Below are 20,349 nucleotides of genomic sequence, written 5' to 3'. Positions count from 1 at the left end.
CACTTTGGGGACAGTTCGATTGTATGTCCTGACTGTGCTTCTCCATTGATGTAAAAGAAAATAAAGCTGTGCCGTTATTGAACTTCACCCTGAGTCCGTAGTGGTCATTTCACCCACTCGCGCCAACAGAGCTAACTCTGTACCTGACTAAGGACTGTGTGAGCAGCAAGGAAAAGGATGTGCAGCCATGGATCATGCACAGGAGCTGATTGGACAGTGATTGTTGCTATGTCTTTAACAGTTCTCCTGAGAGAATTACGACCCCTCAGCGACACGATTCTTCAGCAATTGTGACCAACAAACATTTACTGAATAGTGCCTGTCCTGTGAATGCAAAACTGGAAGCATGATCTGTGCCAGCAATATCTGCAGAAAAAGAAGAGGCATGGAGACATTGGCAGCAATAACCTGGCAAGCTCTGCTAAAGAAGCTGAAAGACCCCTAATCTCAGGCTTGAAGACTTCAGAACAAAGCGCATTAAAAAAGAACCTAAACATTTTGCCTTGTCACATATCGTGTTTCTAAGTACAAGCCATGAGCATGGATATTTTGTGAAACTTCTGATCCCTTTTTAATGCACTGTGTCTCACAAAGTAGGTCACATTTTAGTTACTTTGCGTGTAACAGTCAGTAGTTAAATGAAATAGAATGAAGTTTGACACCCTTATACTAAAGTTTATGTTGTAGAGTTTGATACATTTTTGATTTGATTTGTCTTATTATTGTCACATGTATTACTATGCAGTGAAAATTATTGTTTCTTGCACGCATACCATTCACAGAGAAGGAAAGAAGGTGCAGAATGTAGTGTTACAGTCATAGCTAGGGTGTAGAGAAAGATTGACCTAATACAAGGTCAGTCCATTCAAACATCTGACGGCTGCAGGGAAGAACCTGTTCTTGAGTCGGTTGGTGCGTGACCTCAGACTTTTGTATCTTTTTCCCGACGGAAGAAGGTGGAAGAGAAAATGTCCAGGTTGGGTGGGATCCTTAATTATGCTGACTGTTTTGCCGAGGCAGCAGAAAGCGTAGACAGAGTCAATGGATATGAGGCTGGTTTGGGTGATGGATTGGGCTATATTCACGACTTTTTGTTGTTTTTTTGCTTCCTTGGACAGAGCAGTAGCCATATCAAGCTGTGATACACCCAGAAAGAATGCTTTCTGTGATGCATCTTTAAAAGTTGGTGAAAGTCGCAGTTTTTGGTAACTTGCTAGAGTATAATAAAGGGGATTTGTTGAGAGTTTGTGTGTCTTTGTCCAGGGCAACAGTTGACCTGAGTTTGAGGATTCGAGTTTCTTGGCTTAGACTGAAGTATGTTGATTTAGACATTAACCAGAGGCAATATCTATGTGATTACATAAGAACATAAGAAATAGGAGCAGGAGTAGGCCATCTAGCCCTTCGAGCCTGCCCCGCCATTCAATAAGATCATGGCTGATCTGTATGGAGGGAGTATTCTCATTGTATTGTTGAAGAAGATTTGCAAGTTCACCTACTGTGGCCAGCATTTCGGCAACAAGCGACTCTACCAAAAAGACATAACTCACTGGTTTAAAACGTAAATGAACACACGATGCTGGAAATCTGAAATAAAAATTGAAAAATGTTGGAAACATTCACTAGTCAGACAGCAAATGTCAGTTCTAATGAATGGTCATTGACCCCTTTTGTGACGAGTTTGATTTCTCTTTGTGCAATCTTGCTGTGATGAAATTGGCTGCTGTTGTTGCTGTGACAGCAATTCCAAAATAATTAATTGCCTCCAATACAGTTCTGGAAGGCCTGAGATTGTGTAATGCACTGTAGAAATACACCTCTTTCCACTTTTGCTTACGACGAGTCTCTATTTCGTGTGCATTATGAAAGTAATTCTTAGTTGAGGAAGGTTATTGTGAAAGTAACTTAGCAACAAACCACTTGCTTTGGTTATTGAGAGGGCACATAAAAGATAAAGGGAGTTCAGAATATTATCCATGTCTGTCTAAGACAGTCAGGATAGAGACTGAGACATACACTCCAGATGTGAAGTGAGAGTGACCAGCTTTGATATCAGACTGCATTTGAGCTGGTTTGACATTGTGACCTCAAGGACATCTAGTAAAACTAAAGTCGATAGGAATCGGGAGTGGGGGGACGTGTTGTGTGATCCTCTCTGCTTCTGGACTGTAGGTAGGCTTCTCAGCCTAACCATTTTCAACTGTGGGAAGTCTCACAACACCAGGGTAAAGTCCAACAGGTTTATTTAGCATCACCAGCTTTTGGAGTGCTGCCCCTTCATCAGGTGAGTGGATAAACTGTTGGACTTTAACCTGGTGTTGTGAGACCTCTTACTGCATCCAACCCAATCAGCACTGGCATCTCCACATCATTTTCAGCTGCTTCATCAATGGACTTCCTTTCTTGTTAAAGTCAACAAAGGCAGAGATCACAAATGGTTGCACATGTTTAGCAGTGTTAATGACGCCACCATGTCCAAAAGCAACAAGACCGGGGCCCAATCCAGGCTTGGACTTATAAGTAGCAAGTAACACTTGTGCCACACAAGCACCAGATAATGACCATCTCCAACTAGAAAGAATCTGACCATAGCTCTTTGGCATTTGGCAGCATTAACATCACTGAATGCCCGACTATCAGCATCGTGGCATTGTCATTCACCAGAAACTCGGCTAAACTAGCCATATGTTGGATACAAAAGCAGGTCAAAATTTGGGAATTCTGTGTCAATTAACTCACTTCATAACTCCACAAAGCCTGTCCATAATCTACAAGGCAGAACTTAGGAGTGTGATGGAATATGCTCCACTTGCCTGGGTGAGTAGGTGTAGGAAAATGCTTTGTTAAGATGGCGGCGCGGGCTCGTTGAGCCGAAGGGCCTGTTTCCCATGCTGGGTTGTTCTTTGTTCTTTGTTCCAACATTACTTAAGAAGCTTAACACTATCCAGGAAAAAACAAACTGCTTAACTGGCTCCATGACAACAAACTTTTCCTTCCTCCGCCACAGATGAACAGGAGCAGCAGTATTCATCATCTACAAGATTTCATCGTGGTTCATTTGACAGGATTCCAAATCCATGACCATGACCATCTCGACGTGCAGTGATAACAGATACCTGGTGCACCATCACCCAGAAGATCTCTGTCAATCACTCACTAATCTGGCGTAGAAATATATTTCAATGCCTTCACTGTTGCTAATGCAAAATCCTGGAACTCCTTCCTTGTCAGCATTGCACATGTGCCTCTGCTGCTTTCTCTAATGGACAGCATCTATTAGAGAAAGCAGATCACCACCAACATTTGGAGAGTAGTTAGGGATTGGCAATAGATTCTCACCAAGTCAGTGAATCCTAGTTCCTCACAGTGAAGAAGACTAAACAAAATGAAATACAAAGCTTATTTAGCTGGTGAACTAGAGATGTTACGAGTGGTGTGCCTCAGGGATCTGTTTTGGGGCCACTGTTGTTTGTAATTTTTATTAATGATCTGGATGAGGGTATAGTTGGGTGGATTAGTAAATTTGCTGATGACACCAAAGTTGGAGGTGTGGTAGATTGTGAGGAAGGGTGTCATAGTCTGCAGGGAGAATTAGATAGGTTGCAGAGCTGGGCCGAGAGGTGGCGGATGGAATTTAATGCGGAGAAGTGTGAGGTAATTCACTTTGGTAGGAGCAACAGATGTGTCGAGTATAGGGCTAACGGGAGGACTTTGAATAGTGTGGATGAACAGAGGGATCTAGGTGTATGTGTACATAGATCCCTGAAAGTTGGGAATCAAGTAGATAAGGTTGTTAAGAAGGCGTACGGTGTCTTGGCGTTTATTGGTAGGGGGATTGAATTTAGGAGTCGCAGCGTCATGTTGCAACTGTACACTACTCTAGTGCGGCCGCACTTGGAGTACTGTGTGCAGTTCTGGTCCCCGCATTACAAGAAGGATGTGGAGGCGTTGGAGAGGGTGCAGAGGAGGTTTACTAGGATGTTGCCTGGTATGGTGGGGAGGTCCTATGAGGAGAGACTGAGGGATTTAGGGTTGTTTTCGTTGGAAAGAAGGCGGCTAAGAGGGGATCTTATTGAAACATATAAGATGATTAGAGGTTTAGATAGGGTGGATAGTGATAGCCTTTTTCCTCGGATGGAGAAAGCTAGCACGAGGGGGCATGGCTTTAAATTAAGGGGGGGTAGCTACAGGACGGATGTCAGGGGTAAGTTCTTTACCCAGCGGGTGGTGAGGGATTGGAATGCCCTGCCTGCTGCAGTTGTAAATGCATCTAGTTTGGGGGCATTTAAGAGATCTCTGGATAGGATTATGGACGAAAAGGGATTGGTATAGGCTAGTGGGTCATTGTTTTTGTAACTGGTCGGCGCAACATCGTGGGCCGAAGGGCCTGTTCTGCGCTGTAATGTTCTATGTTCTATGTTCTATGTTCTATGTTCTATGTTCTATGTGGTTTCTATATTGCTTCCAAAGAAGTGACCTCCAGAGACATTTTTTGCTCTGAGATTTGCACATAATTTGTAAGTGCATTTACTGGACCCAGAAAGATGATATTGTCATGGAGATAGGTCAAGAATAAGAAGCTTACACATTTCAATTACTCTGTACGCTTTCTAGGAGAGGGCTTAATTGAAGTTTGCACCTGATGTGGTTTGCAGTTCAAACACAATCCCTGGAAGACGTGGAGCACAGGCATGGTCTGGTAGAAGCTCTGAAAGCCTGAGTAGACAATGGAAGGTTGTTTAATCCCTGCTGAAGTTAATTAGAGCTCAGAGAAGTCATGGCAGTTATTGACAGCTCATTGCAGCTTGGAGATTGGAGATTGGAGAGTTTAATTAACAACGGAAATGTGGATTTGTGTAACCAATGGAATGCAGTCTTAGGGCATGACATTGAACCATTAGGACATGAGGATTCACTGAGGCAGTCAATGCCAATGCAGCCTGTGGAGGCATCTAAAGACTTGATATTTGAACCAGCGGAGTTAAAATCTGAAATGAGGGATGTAGAGGTTTTTAAAAATTGTGTGACTCATCATGATCACTGAATTTTTTTTTGGTTGCAGAGAAATACTATGGAATACATCTTAATCACATCTACTGCTTAACGTGTAATGTGTTGTGTTCGATCAAGAGTTATCTTTTAATTCATATTTAATTCATATTCATTATTCTCCTGTTAAATTTACATGGTAACATATAAGCCATTATTGCAAGTTATTTTCCTTCCTAAAGTTATTTTGTTTGTTTAAAACTAAAGAATCCAATTGTTGTGTTTTGCTAGTGGGATTTCAAACTGTGACAAACTCAAAATAAATCAATGGTCCCAAGCTGAATCACATTGCCACACAACACATTGGCTATGAAATGTTTGCCCTGAGAAATCTGTCAGGAAGTTCTATTTTTCTGTTGTTCAAACATCAATTGTGATTAAAGAAAAGTTTGAAACCTGTTAACATTATTGTTTGTTTCTTCTGTAAATGGGATCAAAGATATGATCAGTAGATCAGGCATTAAGATTGCCAGCTGTATTACTCATTTAACTGTTCATGCTTCTATGTGATATGCTGATATTCTGGCCCATTCTTAGATGTCAAGTACAACTGCGCTGTCCATATTTGAATCACACCCTTGTTCCAGTGGGAGAAAACATAAGAACATAAGAAATAGGAGCAGGAATAGGCCATCTAGCCCTTCGAGCCTGCCCCGCCATTCAATAAGATCATGGCTGATCTGTCGTGGCTCAGTTCCACATTCCCGCCCCCTCCAGATAACCCTTAATCCCCTTTCTTATCAAAAACCCATCAACCCACGTCTTAAAAATATTTAGTGAGGTAGCCTCCACCACTTCAACGGGCAGAGAATTCCAGAGATTCACCACCCTTTGAGTGAAGAAGTTCTTCCTCAACTCCGTTCTAAACCGCCCCCCCTTTATCTTGAGACTGTGCCCCCTAGTCCTACTGTCCTTTCTGAGCGGGAAGAGTCTCTCCACCTCTATCCTATCCATCCCATTCATCATCTTATATGTCTCAATGAGATCTCCCCTCATTCTTCTAAACTCTAACGAGTACAAGCCTAGTTTATTCAGCCTCTCCTCATAGCTCAACCCCCTCAACTCCGGCATCAGCCTAGTAAACCTCCTCTGCACTCCCTCCAAGGCCAAAATATCCTTGCGTAAGTACGGCACCCAAAACTGCACACAGTACTCCAGCTGCGGCCTCACCAATGCCCCATATAGCCGCAGCAAGACCTCCCTACTTTTATATTCTGGTGCACACTGTAAGGAAATTTGTACTCAGTATGTAAGCATGTTTGTACTCAGAGAATTTGTACTGAATAATTGTACCTAAACTGGGTATGAAGTATGGAATCACGGATAGTATTAGAGTGTCTTCCTTGAAGTAGAATTGGGATGGGTAATCAAGTATAGTTGATAAGTAAGTAACCTAACATAATCAAGTGTAGCAAATGTGATCAGAGCAGGAGACCCAGAGAAGTAGTATAGCAGTTACTTATTAGCAAACGCAAACAGCAGTTACTTGGGGAGACAATGGGTACTATACAGCTGTCCAGCTTAATATATGATTGTAACAAGCAGGAAAGAATAAAGTGAGCATGTTTTTCTTCACATTCGGCCTAAGTCAGCTAAACCACTATTGTTGTACAAGCAGAGTCGTAAAGATAAGGGCAAAGGATGTAACTACCATGGTTTCGAGAGGAAAAGAGACGTAACAATGGGTGACCAATCTCAAGCAAGGTAAATAAGGGGTCAGTACAGAAACAATGGTGGCTAAACGAGGTCGCATTGTAAAAGCGAGATAAGAATCTTGAGATATGGAGCTGAAATGTGCATAAAAAGACTGTAAGCCGAGGGCTCTGTGGAGTGTTCTGGACCTCCCGGCTTTATTCTCTTGTACTGGAAAATAAAGTCTACTGCTTGGAAGATTACAACTCAGACTCTCTGTTTCAATCGGGTTAAATAAGTTGTCGTCTTGGGGAACCACGACAACACCTGGTGCACTGGTGCACACCTCTCCAGTTTAATGTTGCTGATTTCACAACTTTCACCACTATTTGGGATCAGATTAGAAACTCCAAGATATATTATAGAGTTAGCTTAGACCCAACTATTATTTTTATTTGGCACTGGTGTCAGCATAAAGTGCTTCATTCTAGGTGTGATTCTATTGACCCACTAGGAAGCTTTATTAAAACAAACTTCATTTGACAATAGAAGTTAACAATGATAAAAATACCTAGCATAACTTTTACCAATTGAAATATTTCAATGTGACACCTGTTAAGGAGCAGATCAGGAACTCCATGGTATTTTATGCCATTAGCTTAGACCCAAAATTTTACATTTGATGTTGGCATTAGGGTGAGCATAAGGTGATTCACTCTAAATATGATACAAGTGACCCACTAGGACACTATAATCAAAACAAACTTTAAGAACACTGCTAGAATATGACAAAAAAATTGCACAATAGCTACCAAATAAAATACTTAAACATGGCAAAATATAATTCTCAGTAGTTGGTTATCTCCATTTTTCCAACTCAGCAGTATCCCCCACAGAAATATCATTTCTCCAGAACAATCTAGCACAGAGAAAGAGATGATTGCGTGATACTAGATTTCCAGCTTTGTAACATTTCTGGAGACTGATCCAGACAGCAGTTTCCAGGGAAGCATATATCCTCAGAACAACAAGACTCCACAGAAGTAAACCATCTCCTAGTCGTCAGACTTTGGAGACAGAAACGAGAGACACTGCTCTCTCTCTCAACTGAAAAGCAGCATCTAAAAACTTGAATCTTCTGTATAAGTCTAGCTTTGACATGTTATATGACCTTATCTGTCAATCAACATAATCAAGCATTCATCTACAGAGGGGGCGGTGGTGTCATGGTCTGATCACTGAAATTTAATCCAGAAACCCATGGCTCTGGGGGGAGGGGGGGGGGGGGGTGGTGGTGGTCAAGGTTTGAATCCCACCATGGCCAATGACGAATGAATTTGAATGAAATAAAGGTCTGGAATTAAAAAGTCCAGTGTTGACCACAAAACAATTGTAGATCGTTTGAAAACCCATCTGACTCACTAATGTGCTTGAGGGAAGGAAATTTGTCCTTATTTCCCATTGTGGCCTACATGTGACTCCAGACTCTTAACTGCCCCGCTGACATGACCAAGCAAGACATTCAATTCAAGAGGCAAGTAGGAATGGTAATAAATCCCAGCTTAGCCTACAATGCCCACATCCTATGAATGAATTTTAAAAAACCAACAGAACAGCGTTAGCTCACATTAAAACAAACTTTCTAGCAATCAGAAGTAAATATGCTGCTGCAGTAACAATACAGGATGCAGGCTGTAGACAGAATGGTACCAATAAAATACGAGATACTTCCTGCACAGAAACATGACCAAAATATTTTGGTCAAGACACTCTCATCAGACCTGTCCCTTTAAAAAAAAACAACTATCAACATACAAAGCTGACAAATTCTAAGGTTCAGCGCTCTGTGTTCGGCTTGGTTTGATAATAATCAAGTCAACTCCAGATAGAAGATTTATGCCTTTATTCTTTTATGATGTCAGAGCTAGTTTTCCTTAGGGTGGGCAGGCATCAGTGGTCCCGCACACCCAGGCAAAACTAACTTCTTTGTTCTACTTTTTTCAAACACTTATCCCAGTCTGTAGGCGGGCTTCCAGAGCATTAGCCTGTTACAACTTGTCCCCGACTCTTTTACACCAATAGAGCGGTAGTATAGCTGCATGCACAGTTCATAATGTTCCGAAAACCAATCAACTCTGTACACACTCTGATCGCAATAAGTCCTTACACGACAGTTAAAACACTTAGTACTAGGTACAGCTAGACTACAGAGTGTGATTAATGGCACTTCTGCATATGTGCAGGACAGCATGTTCACAGCATGAGATTACAAACTACACAAAAACCTTATGGCTTTTATATTCTCAAAGCTAGCTTCATTTTTAAAAACGTTCTGCTTTCACACAATGAGTACTCTACTGTATATATAAAATCTAAAGATGGGAGCATAAATATTCCAGTTTCTCACAATGTGTACTCTATTATATATATATATAATAAAATATGTAAAATCTAAACATAACAGTAGTTTAGTCCATGACAGTCGCAGAATCCTACAGAACAGAAGGAGGTCATTTGGCCCATCAAGTCTGCACCAACCGCAATCCCACCCAGGCCCTATTCCCATAACCTCATGCACTTACCCTAGCTAGTCCCCCTGACACTAAGGGTCAATTTAGCATGGTCAGTCCACCTAACCTGCACATCTTTGGACTGTGGGAGGAAACTGGAGCATATACAGACATAAACTCAATTTACAAGATAATGGTTAGAATGTGAGTCTTTACAGGGTTACTGCAAAGACTCACATTCCAACCATTATATGACCTGTTTGTGAACACAAGTCCTCACTTACCTGATGAAGGAGCCTGAGACTCCAAATGCTAGTGCTGCCAAATAAACCTGTTGGACTTTAACCTGGTGCTGTGAGACTTCTTACTGTGCTTACCCCAGTCTAACACCAGCATCTCCACATCAACCACACAATTGGGTGATCGAGAAGTGACCTTGTTGGCTAACCTTTGCAATGTGTCTGGGGCTCTTCTCATTCCAAATGGCATGACGTTAAATTGGTACAGACCATGGTTGTTATGAAATCCAAAATCTTCACTTTTTTCAATATAGCCATCAGTGTCCTTTGTGTCAGTCAAGTTTGGAAATAAAAATCACTTGTCCCACCTTCTCAATGCAGTCTTCCAAATGGAGTAACAGGATATGAATCTGACATTGTAACTGAATCGAATTTTCTATAGCCCACAGACAATTGGTTGTACGGAGTTTGCACATTCCCTCTATGTTTGTGTGGGTTCCCTCTGGGTACTCCAGCTTCTTCCCACTCTCCAAAGATGGCCATGCTAAATTCTCCATTAGTGTCAGGGGAATTAGCAGGGTAAATATTCAAGGGTGGGATTGTTGTCGGTGCAGGCTCTCTGGGCCAAATAGCCTCCTCCCGTGCTATAGGAATTTTATGAGTTGTTCCATAAAATCTGGTTTTAGTATCATTACCATGGGTGAGTGCCTCTCGTTGCAAACCTCTTCAATGTCATTTTTAAGCATGCATTCACTCTCCATTTGAGACTGTGCTTACTTTAGTGGGTTAAGCCCATAACAATGCTGCTTAATTGGAACAGCATTTCATATATTTACATCATATATTTAATTTCATCCAATTTGATATTGCTCCTTCATTCAATTTAATTTGTGGAATGCCAACTTCAGAATCATTTGGATTTGTTTTATCACTCTGAATTGTAATCACTAACACATCCCCTGTTTTTATTCCCTTTTGAAGGCATATACCTTTTAAGCAGATTCACATCATGCACTCTGTGAATTGTCCTTATGTCCCATTCTTATCAAATAATTCACCTTGCCCTATTTCCTTTGGATTTGATCAAGCCCAGTAAACCTTATTTTTGAACGGTGAGCTACAAATGTTAGTACTAATATTTTATCCCCACTAGCAAAACTATGTTTTAAAAAAAAATTCTCATCACTTGCTCTTCCACTTTTAAATGCTGTCTAGCCAACTCAGCAGCTCTATTTAATCTCTCCATTAAATTTGACACATGGTCCAAGAATGTAGTCTCAGAATCCTGAATCACAATTCCTCTTTGAACAATTTAAGTGACCCTCTTACCTCGTGGCCAAAAATCAATTCAAGTGGACTAAATTTAGTTGATTCTTTAAGTGCATCCCGGATTGTACAAAATACAAATGCAATTCCTTGAGGTTTCAAGGGGAGCTTTGAAGTTTCCCTATTACCTGACATGTGACATATCTGTATAAACGTCTCATTTAGAAACATTTCTGCTGCTCTTTAAACGTTTCTCTTATAAATATTTTCAATTTCCTTAGAGAAATCATTTTGCCCTCAGAATTTAACCCAACGGTAGCTTAACTGGCCTCCATTACCATTGATTTTGTCTATCTTCCTTTTCCCAGGAACAGTATTACCTGCCATATAATCGAATTATAAAATCATAGAATCCCTACAGTGCAGAAGGAGGCCACTTGGCCCATCGAGACTGCACCAACAACAATCCTCCCTCACCCGCAACCACACTCATACATTTCACCTGCTGGGCCCCCTGACACTGAGGGCCAATTTAGCATGGCCACTCAACTTAACCTGCACACCTTTAGACTATGGAAGGAAAACAGAGAACCAAGAGGAAACCTACGCAGGCACAGGGAAAATGAGAAAGCTCCACACAGTCAATCAAGGCTGCAATTTAACTGTCACTCAATGCTGGACAACCCAGGTCCCTGGTACTGAGAGGCAGTACTGCTATGCCACAATGCTTCCCCAACAAACACTATTCCTTTGATGAATTTCACTGATTAAAGAGTTCTTGTAATTTTGCCTTAGCAATGGTTTTCCTAATTGTTTTCAAAATTATGGAAGGCGAGTTTTAGCCCCAATTTTAAAAGGGTTGTAGCTTCAACTCGTTAATTTGATACTTAAGTTTGACAGGTGCTTAGAGGTTAGATCCGGAGAATGTGAAGTCAGGCCACCTTGTATTGCTGCTTTCGTCTGCACTGGAGTGTTGCTTTGGATTGCAGTTGAGCGCTTAAACTGGAGTTTGTTCGCCATGAGAAATCGATGAAGAGGCATCGAGCTGATCGTTCCCTGATTTACCTTTCATCAGAAAGAACATGGGCCTTGGTAAGTGGGACCAGGTGAGTATTTATATTATCCTCAACTAGAAGAAACACTCAATGTAGTTTAAGGGCAAGTGACGACAAAGCAGCTCAACCCCCTGGTGCGATGAGGGAAGTCAGTGACAGTTCCAGTGTCCAGGTTGACAACATGTCCAGGAAGTGACTCCAGCCGCAGCTACTCAAACCCATGTTTCAGAGCTGTGACTGGAGTCACCATAGAGCATCCGCAAGGATGAGCCTGGACACATACAGTGAGCTGGTCACAGCGCAGGAAAGAGTGCACAGCCAGACAGGAAATGAATGTCCACCTTATAAAGTATAAATAATAGGCAGGAAGTGCCTATTATTGGTTCCATTGCCCTCTCTAACAGATCATGGATAATCCTGGGTAGTTTATCAGGGGAATGCAGCAAATCCTTGGCATCACTAATGATTCAGCTGCACGAGAGGGTTGGGGTAGGGCAGAGGGGGGAGGGAGTTAAAAGGGGGTGGGAGGGAGGTACCAGGGGAAAAAAGGTGGGGGTCGAGAGCAATAGTTACAATGGATTTAAGAAGAACACACAGAGGTTTCTGCAAAGGCCGATGTGACACCAGGATGATATGTTGCCTGCCCCAAGAGTCTATGATACGGCAGGATATTCTGAGGGGTGGTTGGACAGATTGAGGCTGTGCTCCCTCACAGTACAGAATTGTGGTAAGGTCCTGAAAACAGAATATAGGGAGTTAGGATACAAGTTCAGAGTTGCAGGGGTTGAACCTAAAGTCCGTGAATAGATTAAGGACGGATTTCGGAGTAAGAAAAGGCCAGAACTTACGTGGAAGTGGGTGAAATAGGGTGGAATAGATGCTAACTCGATGCTAGGAATATTTTCTTTGCATCACTGGTCTGAATTCACATACCGCGTGTCACATTTTCACATGATGCCAAACAAAAAGGGAAAGGTGAATCCTCGCAGGTAACAGAGAATTGATAGATTGTAATTAATGATCAGTACTTGAGAATAATGAAGAAAGGAAACTAATAAATAATTCACAAATTCGACCAATAAGGTTGATTTGAAAGGATGAGACAGCCGGCGCCCCAGCGTCCTAATGGAATAAGATCCAATAATATGCCTAAGTGGTCCCAGAAGTCGAAATAAAGATCAAATCTCATCGGTGCTATGGTGGACAAAATCTGAAAAACCACAGCCGAGCCTGGTCGCAGAAATGACATACAGGATCGGGTAACGTTGAAGGGGCTGATCTTCAATGTGAGGGATAAATCGTGAGCAAAGCATTGGATTAAGCTGAACGTTGCAAACAGAAATTGAGACGTTCGTGTGTCATTTTACAACCCCAAAACATTGTTTTCAAAGGATTTGCCTTCATAAACCCAGCGCACAGATGTTCAAAGTACAAAATGAAACTCAAGGGACATTGCTGCAATGGAGATTAAATACCCCGAAAACTCTTGCGAAAGAAGTTGGGTGCTACATGTCAAGAGACCTGGTTGAATGAATCCGTGCAAGTTATTTGCGTATCCATTGGTTCGTGGTCATGTTTATTTAGATTTGCCGCTGTTCCAAAATCGACGATTTGGAGTTGAGTATCTGGAAAGCAGTTCCAGCACAGCAAGGTCAACATTTTAATTCGTTCATTACTGAATATCATTTCTGTTATGGATTGATAAATGGTTTTGTTTGTTTCTTGCAACAATATCATTTATTCACGGCAGAAGGAGGCGTCCCGTTTAGACCAAAATGTACCAGTTTCTTTGGAACATTTATACTTCCCACATATTACAATTGTATCAACTGGCTGCTCTGCGGTTCATATATTCAATGTTACTTTTCATTCTTCAGTTGAGCCAATGCACTGAACTGTCGTTTGGACAGTTGGAGAAGACATGCACCGTCAAATGAATCACTTGCCATCCGACTCGCGCCACGGTCATCTCCATCCTGTTCAATGCTGTGAATGTGGAAGCTGTAACAGACACGGAGAATTTTCAGTTAACGTCCAAGCGCAATTTCTATTTTAAGGTGTCTACATTTTGATTATTGTGCCTTTGACGTTCTGAAAAGAATAAGTGATGTTTCCAAAGGCTCCAATTCAAAAATCTCATTTTCTTTTACATAGAAATAATCAAGTGAAGGGAACAGACCGTGTCCCTCAGGTTTATCCGTCAGAAACCGAGAATAATCCAGTGTGATGTCCAAGACAAGCGTAAGAAAACTGATGGAAAGAAGCTCTTTTCTGTATGTCCACGATGATGATGATTTCACAAGGAAAGACTACTACCGCGTCTGCGGTTTCCATTTACAAATCGGAGTGCGTCCATTATCTAAACTAGGGTTTGGAACCACGATCTGGGCTGCTGTAAGTTCACTCTCCTTTTGCTAAAAGTGCTGATTGAGCAAGAATCAATAGTACGCTCTTTCGCTGCTGCATCCCTGTGCAACATTTGTCATATAGAACTGTGTTGTTTCGTTTCAAAGGCTCTTGCTCTGTGTCAGTACTTTGAGACGGAGGGAATCAGATTTTCGGATAAGAAGGTGATTGAACTCGGAGCAGGCACTGGAATTTTGAGCATTCTCGTCGCTCTTCTGGGTGAGTAAAAGACATTTTGGGTACCCACAGGAACAACTAAGACACAGTATTTTTCTGAAGCTTGAATAGAACTAATCATAGGTATGTGTGGTGTTTCTGCATTTTTCATACACTTTAGTGGGATGTGGCTATCGCCGGCTATTCCAGCATTTCTTACTCATCCGAAATTACACTTGAGAATGTGGCCCTGGGGCTGGTGCAGTCCATTTGTAATATGAACCCCCGCATGCAGGGAAGGATTTCCAGGATTTTGACACAGTGACAATGAAGTGATATATTTCCAACCCATAATGGTGTGCAGTTTGGAGGGGAAACTGCAGCTGGTGGAGTTCCTGGGCATCTGTTGTGTTTGTCCTTCTAGAGATAGAGATGACAATTTTGGAAGCTGCTGTGGCCGGAGGCAAAGTGAGTTGTTCCAATGTGAGGTGGTCCACTTTGGTAGGAAGAATGGTAGGAAGGACTGTTACTTACGTGGCGAAAAACTGCAGCAGGCGATGGTGCAGAGGGACCTCGGGGTCCTTGTGCATGAGTCGCAAAAACCCAGCTTGCAGGTGCAGCAGGTGGTCAGGAAGGCGAATGGGATGCTGGCCTTCATAGCGAGGGGGATTGAATATAAAAGTAGGGAGGTCTTGCTGCAGCTGTATAGGGCATTGGTGAGGCCGCAGCTGGAGTACTGTGTGCAGTTTTGGGCGCCGCACCTGCGCAAGGATATTTTGGCCCTGGAGGGAGTGCAGAGGAGGTTTACTAGGCTGATACCGGAGTTGAGGGGATTGAGCTATGAGGAGAGGCTGAATAAACTAGGCTTGTACTCGTTAGAGTTTAGAAGAATGAGGGGAGATCTCATTGAGACGTATAAGATGATGAATGGGATGGATAGGATAGAGGTGGAGAGACTCTTCCTGCTCAAAAAAGACAGTAGGACTAGGGGGCACAGCCTCAAGATAAAGGGGAGGCGGTTTAGAACGGAGTTGAGGAAGAACTTCTTCACTCAAAGGGTGGTGAATCTCTGGAATTCTCTGCCCGTTGAAGTGGTGGAGGCTGCCTCGCTAAATATTTTTAAGAAGCGGGTTGATGGGTTCTTGATAAGAGAGGGGATTAAGGGTTATGGGGAGAGGGCGGGAAAGTGGAACTGAGCCACGACAGATCAGCCATGATCTTATTGAATGGCGGGGCAGGCTCGAAGGGCTAGATGGCCTACTCCTGCTCCTATTTCTTATGTTCTTATGTTCTTATGTTCTTAATACATCATTTGAATCCTGCACAGCTTCGCCATTCCACACCACTGGCGGAGAGAGTGAATGTTGACAGTGGGTGGGTGGGGCGCCAGTTCAGTAGACTGCTCCATTCTGGGTCCTGCCAAGTCTCTTGAGTTTTGTTGCAGATGCACTCATCCAGGCAACTGGAAAATATTCCGCCACTTTCCTCAATTGTACCTTTATAGATGGTGGACAGTATTTGGGCAGTAAGAGAGTGAGTTATTTCCATATAATTCCGAGTCTCTTGCCATCTAAATATTGTGGCTAAAAGAGCAGGTTAGTCCAATTCGGTTTCTAACCAAGCATAATCCACAGTATGTTGATAGTGAGGAATTCAGTGATAATGCCAGTCAAGGGGATATGGTTGGATTATCTCTTGTTCTATAGTGCAAACAGCTTTTGCTATTTCTCAGTGTAAGCCTGAATCCTGTCCAGCCCATCTGCATATGAACACAGATGTGGAGATGCCGGCGTTGGACTGGGGTAAACACACCTGGGACTCGCCTGATGAAAGGGCAGCACTCTGAAAGCTAGAGGCTTTTGCTACCAAATAAACCCGTTGGACTTTGGCCTGGTGTTGTGAGACTTCTTACTATGTGCACAGAGTCAGGAGTCAGCAATACCAACTAACCATTGTGCAGCCATCAGTGAGTATCCCCACTTCTGACCATATGATGAGTGGAAGGCCATTCATTAAGCAGCTAATGATGTTTGGGCCTGGGACACTCCCCCAAGGAATTCCTGTAATCATGCCCTGTGACTGAGATGGTTGATTTTCAACAACCACAACCATCTTTCTTTCTAGACATAATATTATGTGATGCATTTCCAATTGCTGCAGCTGAATTTTGCCAGCTTGGAACTGTGAAGCAAGGGAGTGATTTAAAATGGCAAGCACAACATCCTTAACAGCTTGTCTATATTCAGATTACTACAAATGCTAGTGTCCTTTATCTCAAAGGGCTGGCATATAAAGGAGTGTGTGTTGACCAAATGACATAGGGAAAGAAGTCTGCTCCATCATTCAATGAGATCATGACTGATCTGATGTGATAATCTTCAACTCCACTTTCCCATCTTGTCCAAATAATGTTTAATTCCCTTCTGATTGAGATTTTGTTTATCTCAGCCTTGAACATACTGAGTAACCCAGCCTCTACAGCTGTCTGTGGTAATTAAGTCCACAGATCCACTACGTCCAGAGAGAAAAAGAAATCCTCTTCATCTCTGCTTCGTGTGGGCAACTCCTCACTCTGAGGTTATGCCAGGTTGACTTCATTAACTTGTAGCTGTGGCTACCAGTGAGGCTGAAACCTAAGATGATGACTGCCTTTTCATACCTAGTTTTCCTTCTCACCTTCCATTTGCCTTCTCATACCACAACCTATTCTGATTTATAAGCTGTGGATGGTGTAAGCATGCATTCCTAGACTCCCCCACAGTGGGAAACAACCTCACAGCATCTACCCTGTCGAGCCCCTTGAGAGGCCTTTGAGCCAATAAGATCACCTCTCATTCTTCTGACCTCCAACCACTATAGGCCAAAGCTACTCATAAGAAAATCCCTCCCTATCCAGGATCAACCTAATAAACTTTCTCTGGACTATCTCCAATGCCAGTGTTATCTTACAGATATATAAAGTTCTGGTTGAATGCTATTTACCTGGTTATTGCACCTCAAGAAGAATATACTGGCCTTGTAGAGCGTACAGTGCTGATTCACCAAAATAATACCCAGTTTAAAAGAGTTACATTATTAGAAGTGGTTGTGTAGTATATTCTCCATTACACTGAGTTATGAAGATTGTAAGGTGACATACCTTTGGAAGATAGGATAATAAAAGTGCTTCATAATGTAAGCAAATGGAAACTATTTTTATTTAGTTTAGTTGTTTTTTAATTAGTGTCACAAGTAGGCTTATATGAAGTTACTATGAAAATCCTCGAGTTGCCACACTCCAGCGCCTGTTCGGATACACTGAAGGAGAATTTAGCATGGCCAATGGAACTAGCCAGCACGTCTTTTGGATTGTGGGGGGAAGTTAGAGCTCCCATAGGAATCCCACGCAAACATGGAGACAACATGCTGACTCCACACAGACTTTGCGGACAGAGTGACATGGTGGCACAATTGTTGGTACTGCTGCCTCACAGCACCAGAGACCCAGGTTCAATTTCCAGCTTGGGTCATTGCCTGTGTAGAGTCTGCACATTCTCCCCATGCCTGAGTGGGTTTCCTCTGGGTGTTCCGGTTTCCTTCCACAGACTGAAAAACGTGTTCATTAGGTGCATTGGCCATGCTAAATTCTCCTTCAGTGTACCCAAACAGGCACTAGAGTGTGGCAACTAGGGGATTTTTACAGTAACTTCAACGCAGTGCTAATGTAAGCCTACTTGTGGCAATAACAAAAATAAGACAGTGACCTGAACGGGAACCAAACCCAATTCCCTGGTGCTGCGAGGCAGCAGTGCTAACCATTGTGCATTTTGTTAGGAAATTCAGGACAAGGGACCATAACATTCAAATTAGAGCCATGAACTTCAGTGTGTTATGGTTCAGGTCAGAAACTCCAAAGTATTTTATGAAGCCCACCTGTATCGTACATTCTGCACCTCGATAAGCACGACATGTTTCACTTCAAGTATGATGCAAATGACCACTAGGGAGTTTTTATCAAACAATGTTAATTAAGAATAAAGTTAATAAATATATTAAGAATATTAGCAATAACTGTTATCAATTACAATTGGAACAACTACAATAATGTTTAACCCTTAACAAATATATCTAAGATGTCCCAATCAAACAAAAAAATCCTTACCATTGACAGAATCCTTTCCATAGGTTTAACACAGCAAAGACTAATGTTCACATGGTACTGGAACCGAACCCTCTAGATTGGAGAATGGTAAACTCTCAGTCTTGTAAGTTCTAGCGGTCCTCATGATGCACCCAGGAGAGTTTGAAGGCAGAATAGCTTCCCAGAACACTAGGGAGACTCCAGGCAAGCCACTAACAGAAGATTATTTCCTTCAGGAAGGCAATATGCATTGCTTTGAGTTAACCAGCAGAATTTCCAAAACCAGGGTGCAATAGAGAGAGAGAAAAACCTTTCCTTTCAGCTTGCTGTCCCTTCTAAAAATTAAACTGAACAGCAGCAAAACTGAAATCGAACGAGCTCCTATCACCTCCCAACAATGCAGAGTCATAAAACTAATCCCAGAAAGTATCTGAGGCCCCATTTAAACCATTTGAGGAGCAATGAAAGGACTTCTCATAGACTGCTCAGAACAATTACATCAGCTAAGGCTGTGAGCTACAAAGAGCATGATTTTTAAAAAAAGCCTCTGAAAGGTACACACAAATGCCATTAGTGAAAATATCAATGCTTATGATTTTCCCAGCAGTAGAGTAATATTAATCAGCAAATTTCACCCAAAAATCTGTGGCACAATGGACAATTGGATCATTAAAACTTAAAAGAATTTTTTTTTTATTTTTTAAGGGATATTGATCAAAATTTTAGTTTTTAAGGGGTATGGATTAGATAATATCTGCTGAGACATAAGTGGTGCATATAACATATATAATCATTAATGCTCATAAGGGGTTGGGTAAACATTTTTTCAGATTCATTTATTAAGAATAGGCACGTGTGAACAGAGATATAGGGACATAACGTTTGAAGATGTCAGTTCTGCAGAGCAATGTGCGTGTGTGTTGCTGAAAAGAAAAGCAAATCTAAACCTGGGTGGAAAAACACTTCTTTTTCATGATGTCATGCTGCAATCCCTTTGAGACATATCCTAACAGAACCTGCCCTGCAGGCTGAGTAAGCTGCTCCTCTTCCTATGTTGTTTCTTGTTTCTGGAACTGAAGTACCTCCAAATGGTGCCACCAACGCCTGACTTTACAATGGCAAACTTAACATGGTGAACGATCAGCATTTCCAGTCAGCCATCCCATTAGAATGAAGCTTTACCATGAAAGGTCAGATATGGAGAGTCACTATTTAACCATGATGTTACCTCCTAAAATCGTTAGCAAAATGGGCCAAAAGTAAATTAAACTGCGCTGCCCAAAGTTTAGAACTGTGTCCATTTGCAGAGATACCAATTTAAAGTTTACTTATTAGTCACAAGTCGGTTTACATTAACACTGCAAAGAAGTTGCTGTGAAAATCTCCTAGTCACCACACTCCGGCGCCTGTTTGGGTACACTGAGAGACAATTTAGCATGGCCAACACACTTATACAGCATATGTTTCTGAGTCACTGAGATGGCTCTATTTTTCTTGTTTCAGGTGGAGATGTGACAATTACAGACCAACCAGCACTTCTGAGGCAAATAGAACGGAATGTGTCTTTCAATATCCCTTCTAATTTCGAACCTTATGTCAAAGTCCGTGCTCTCTCCTGGGGTCGTGACCACATGTTGTTCCCCTCAGACTATGACTATATCCTGGGAGCGGATATTATGTATTTTTATCGATGTCTTCCTTTAATTGTAGAGACTCTTCTGCATCTCAGCAATGAAAAGACCATCATTTATTTTGCCTCCAGTATGTGGTACAACAAGAAAGCCATCAGTGAGAACTATCACATCCTGTCTCATTATTTTGAAACTGAGATTGTCTGCAGATACGAAGTCAAAGATGTCAACATTTACAAAATGGTTCGCAAAATTCCTACCCCTGGAGATGTCCTCAATTTATAG

At 42.0% G+C, this 20,349-nt stretch overlaps 1 protein-coding gene across 1 annotated transcript; it reads left to right on the top strand.

The window, feature by feature from the left end:
- The first annotated feature begins 13,977 nt into the window (after nucleotides 1-13,977).
- Nucleotides 13,978-20,349, top strand: LOC145341278 (EEF1A lysine methyltransferase 3-like). Its single transcript, XM_080186203.1, has 3 exons — nucleotides 13,978-14,145; nucleotides 14,265-14,376; nucleotides 19,937-20,349. The coding sequence occupies exons 1-3, from the start codon at nucleotides 13,978-13,980 to the stop codon at nucleotides 20,347-20,349; spliced, it is 693 nt and encodes a 230-aa protein (XP_080042329.1).

This window comes from Carcharhinus amblyrhynchos, chromosome 3 (assembly GCF_965287045.1).
Source record: "Carcharhinus amblyrhynchos chromosome 3, sCarAmb.v2.hapA, whole genome shotgun sequence".
Classification (NCBI taxonomy): Eukaryota; Metazoa; Chordata; class Chondrichthyes; order Carcharhiniformes; family Carcharhinidae; genus Carcharhinus; species Carcharhinus amblyrhynchos.
Note: the sequence above shows the minus strand (reverse complement) of the source record. Positions and strands in the feature narration are given on the sequence as shown.

Excerpts from the sequence above, each read along its gene's own strand:
- LOC145341278 (XM_080186203.1), top strand. The coding sequence starts at position 13,978 with ATGTCCAAGACAAGCGTAAGAAAACTGATGGAAAGAAGCTCTTTTCTG. Across the intron at positions 14,146-14,264 it reads GAACCACGATCTGGGCTGCT|GCTCTTGCTCTGTGTCAGTA; the intron begins GTAAGTTCACTC and ends TTCGTTTCAAAG. Across the intron at positions 14,377-19,936 it reads CATTCTCGTCGCTCTTCTGG|GTGGAGATGTGACAATTACA; the intron begins GTGAGTAAAAGA and ends TTCTTGTTTCAG.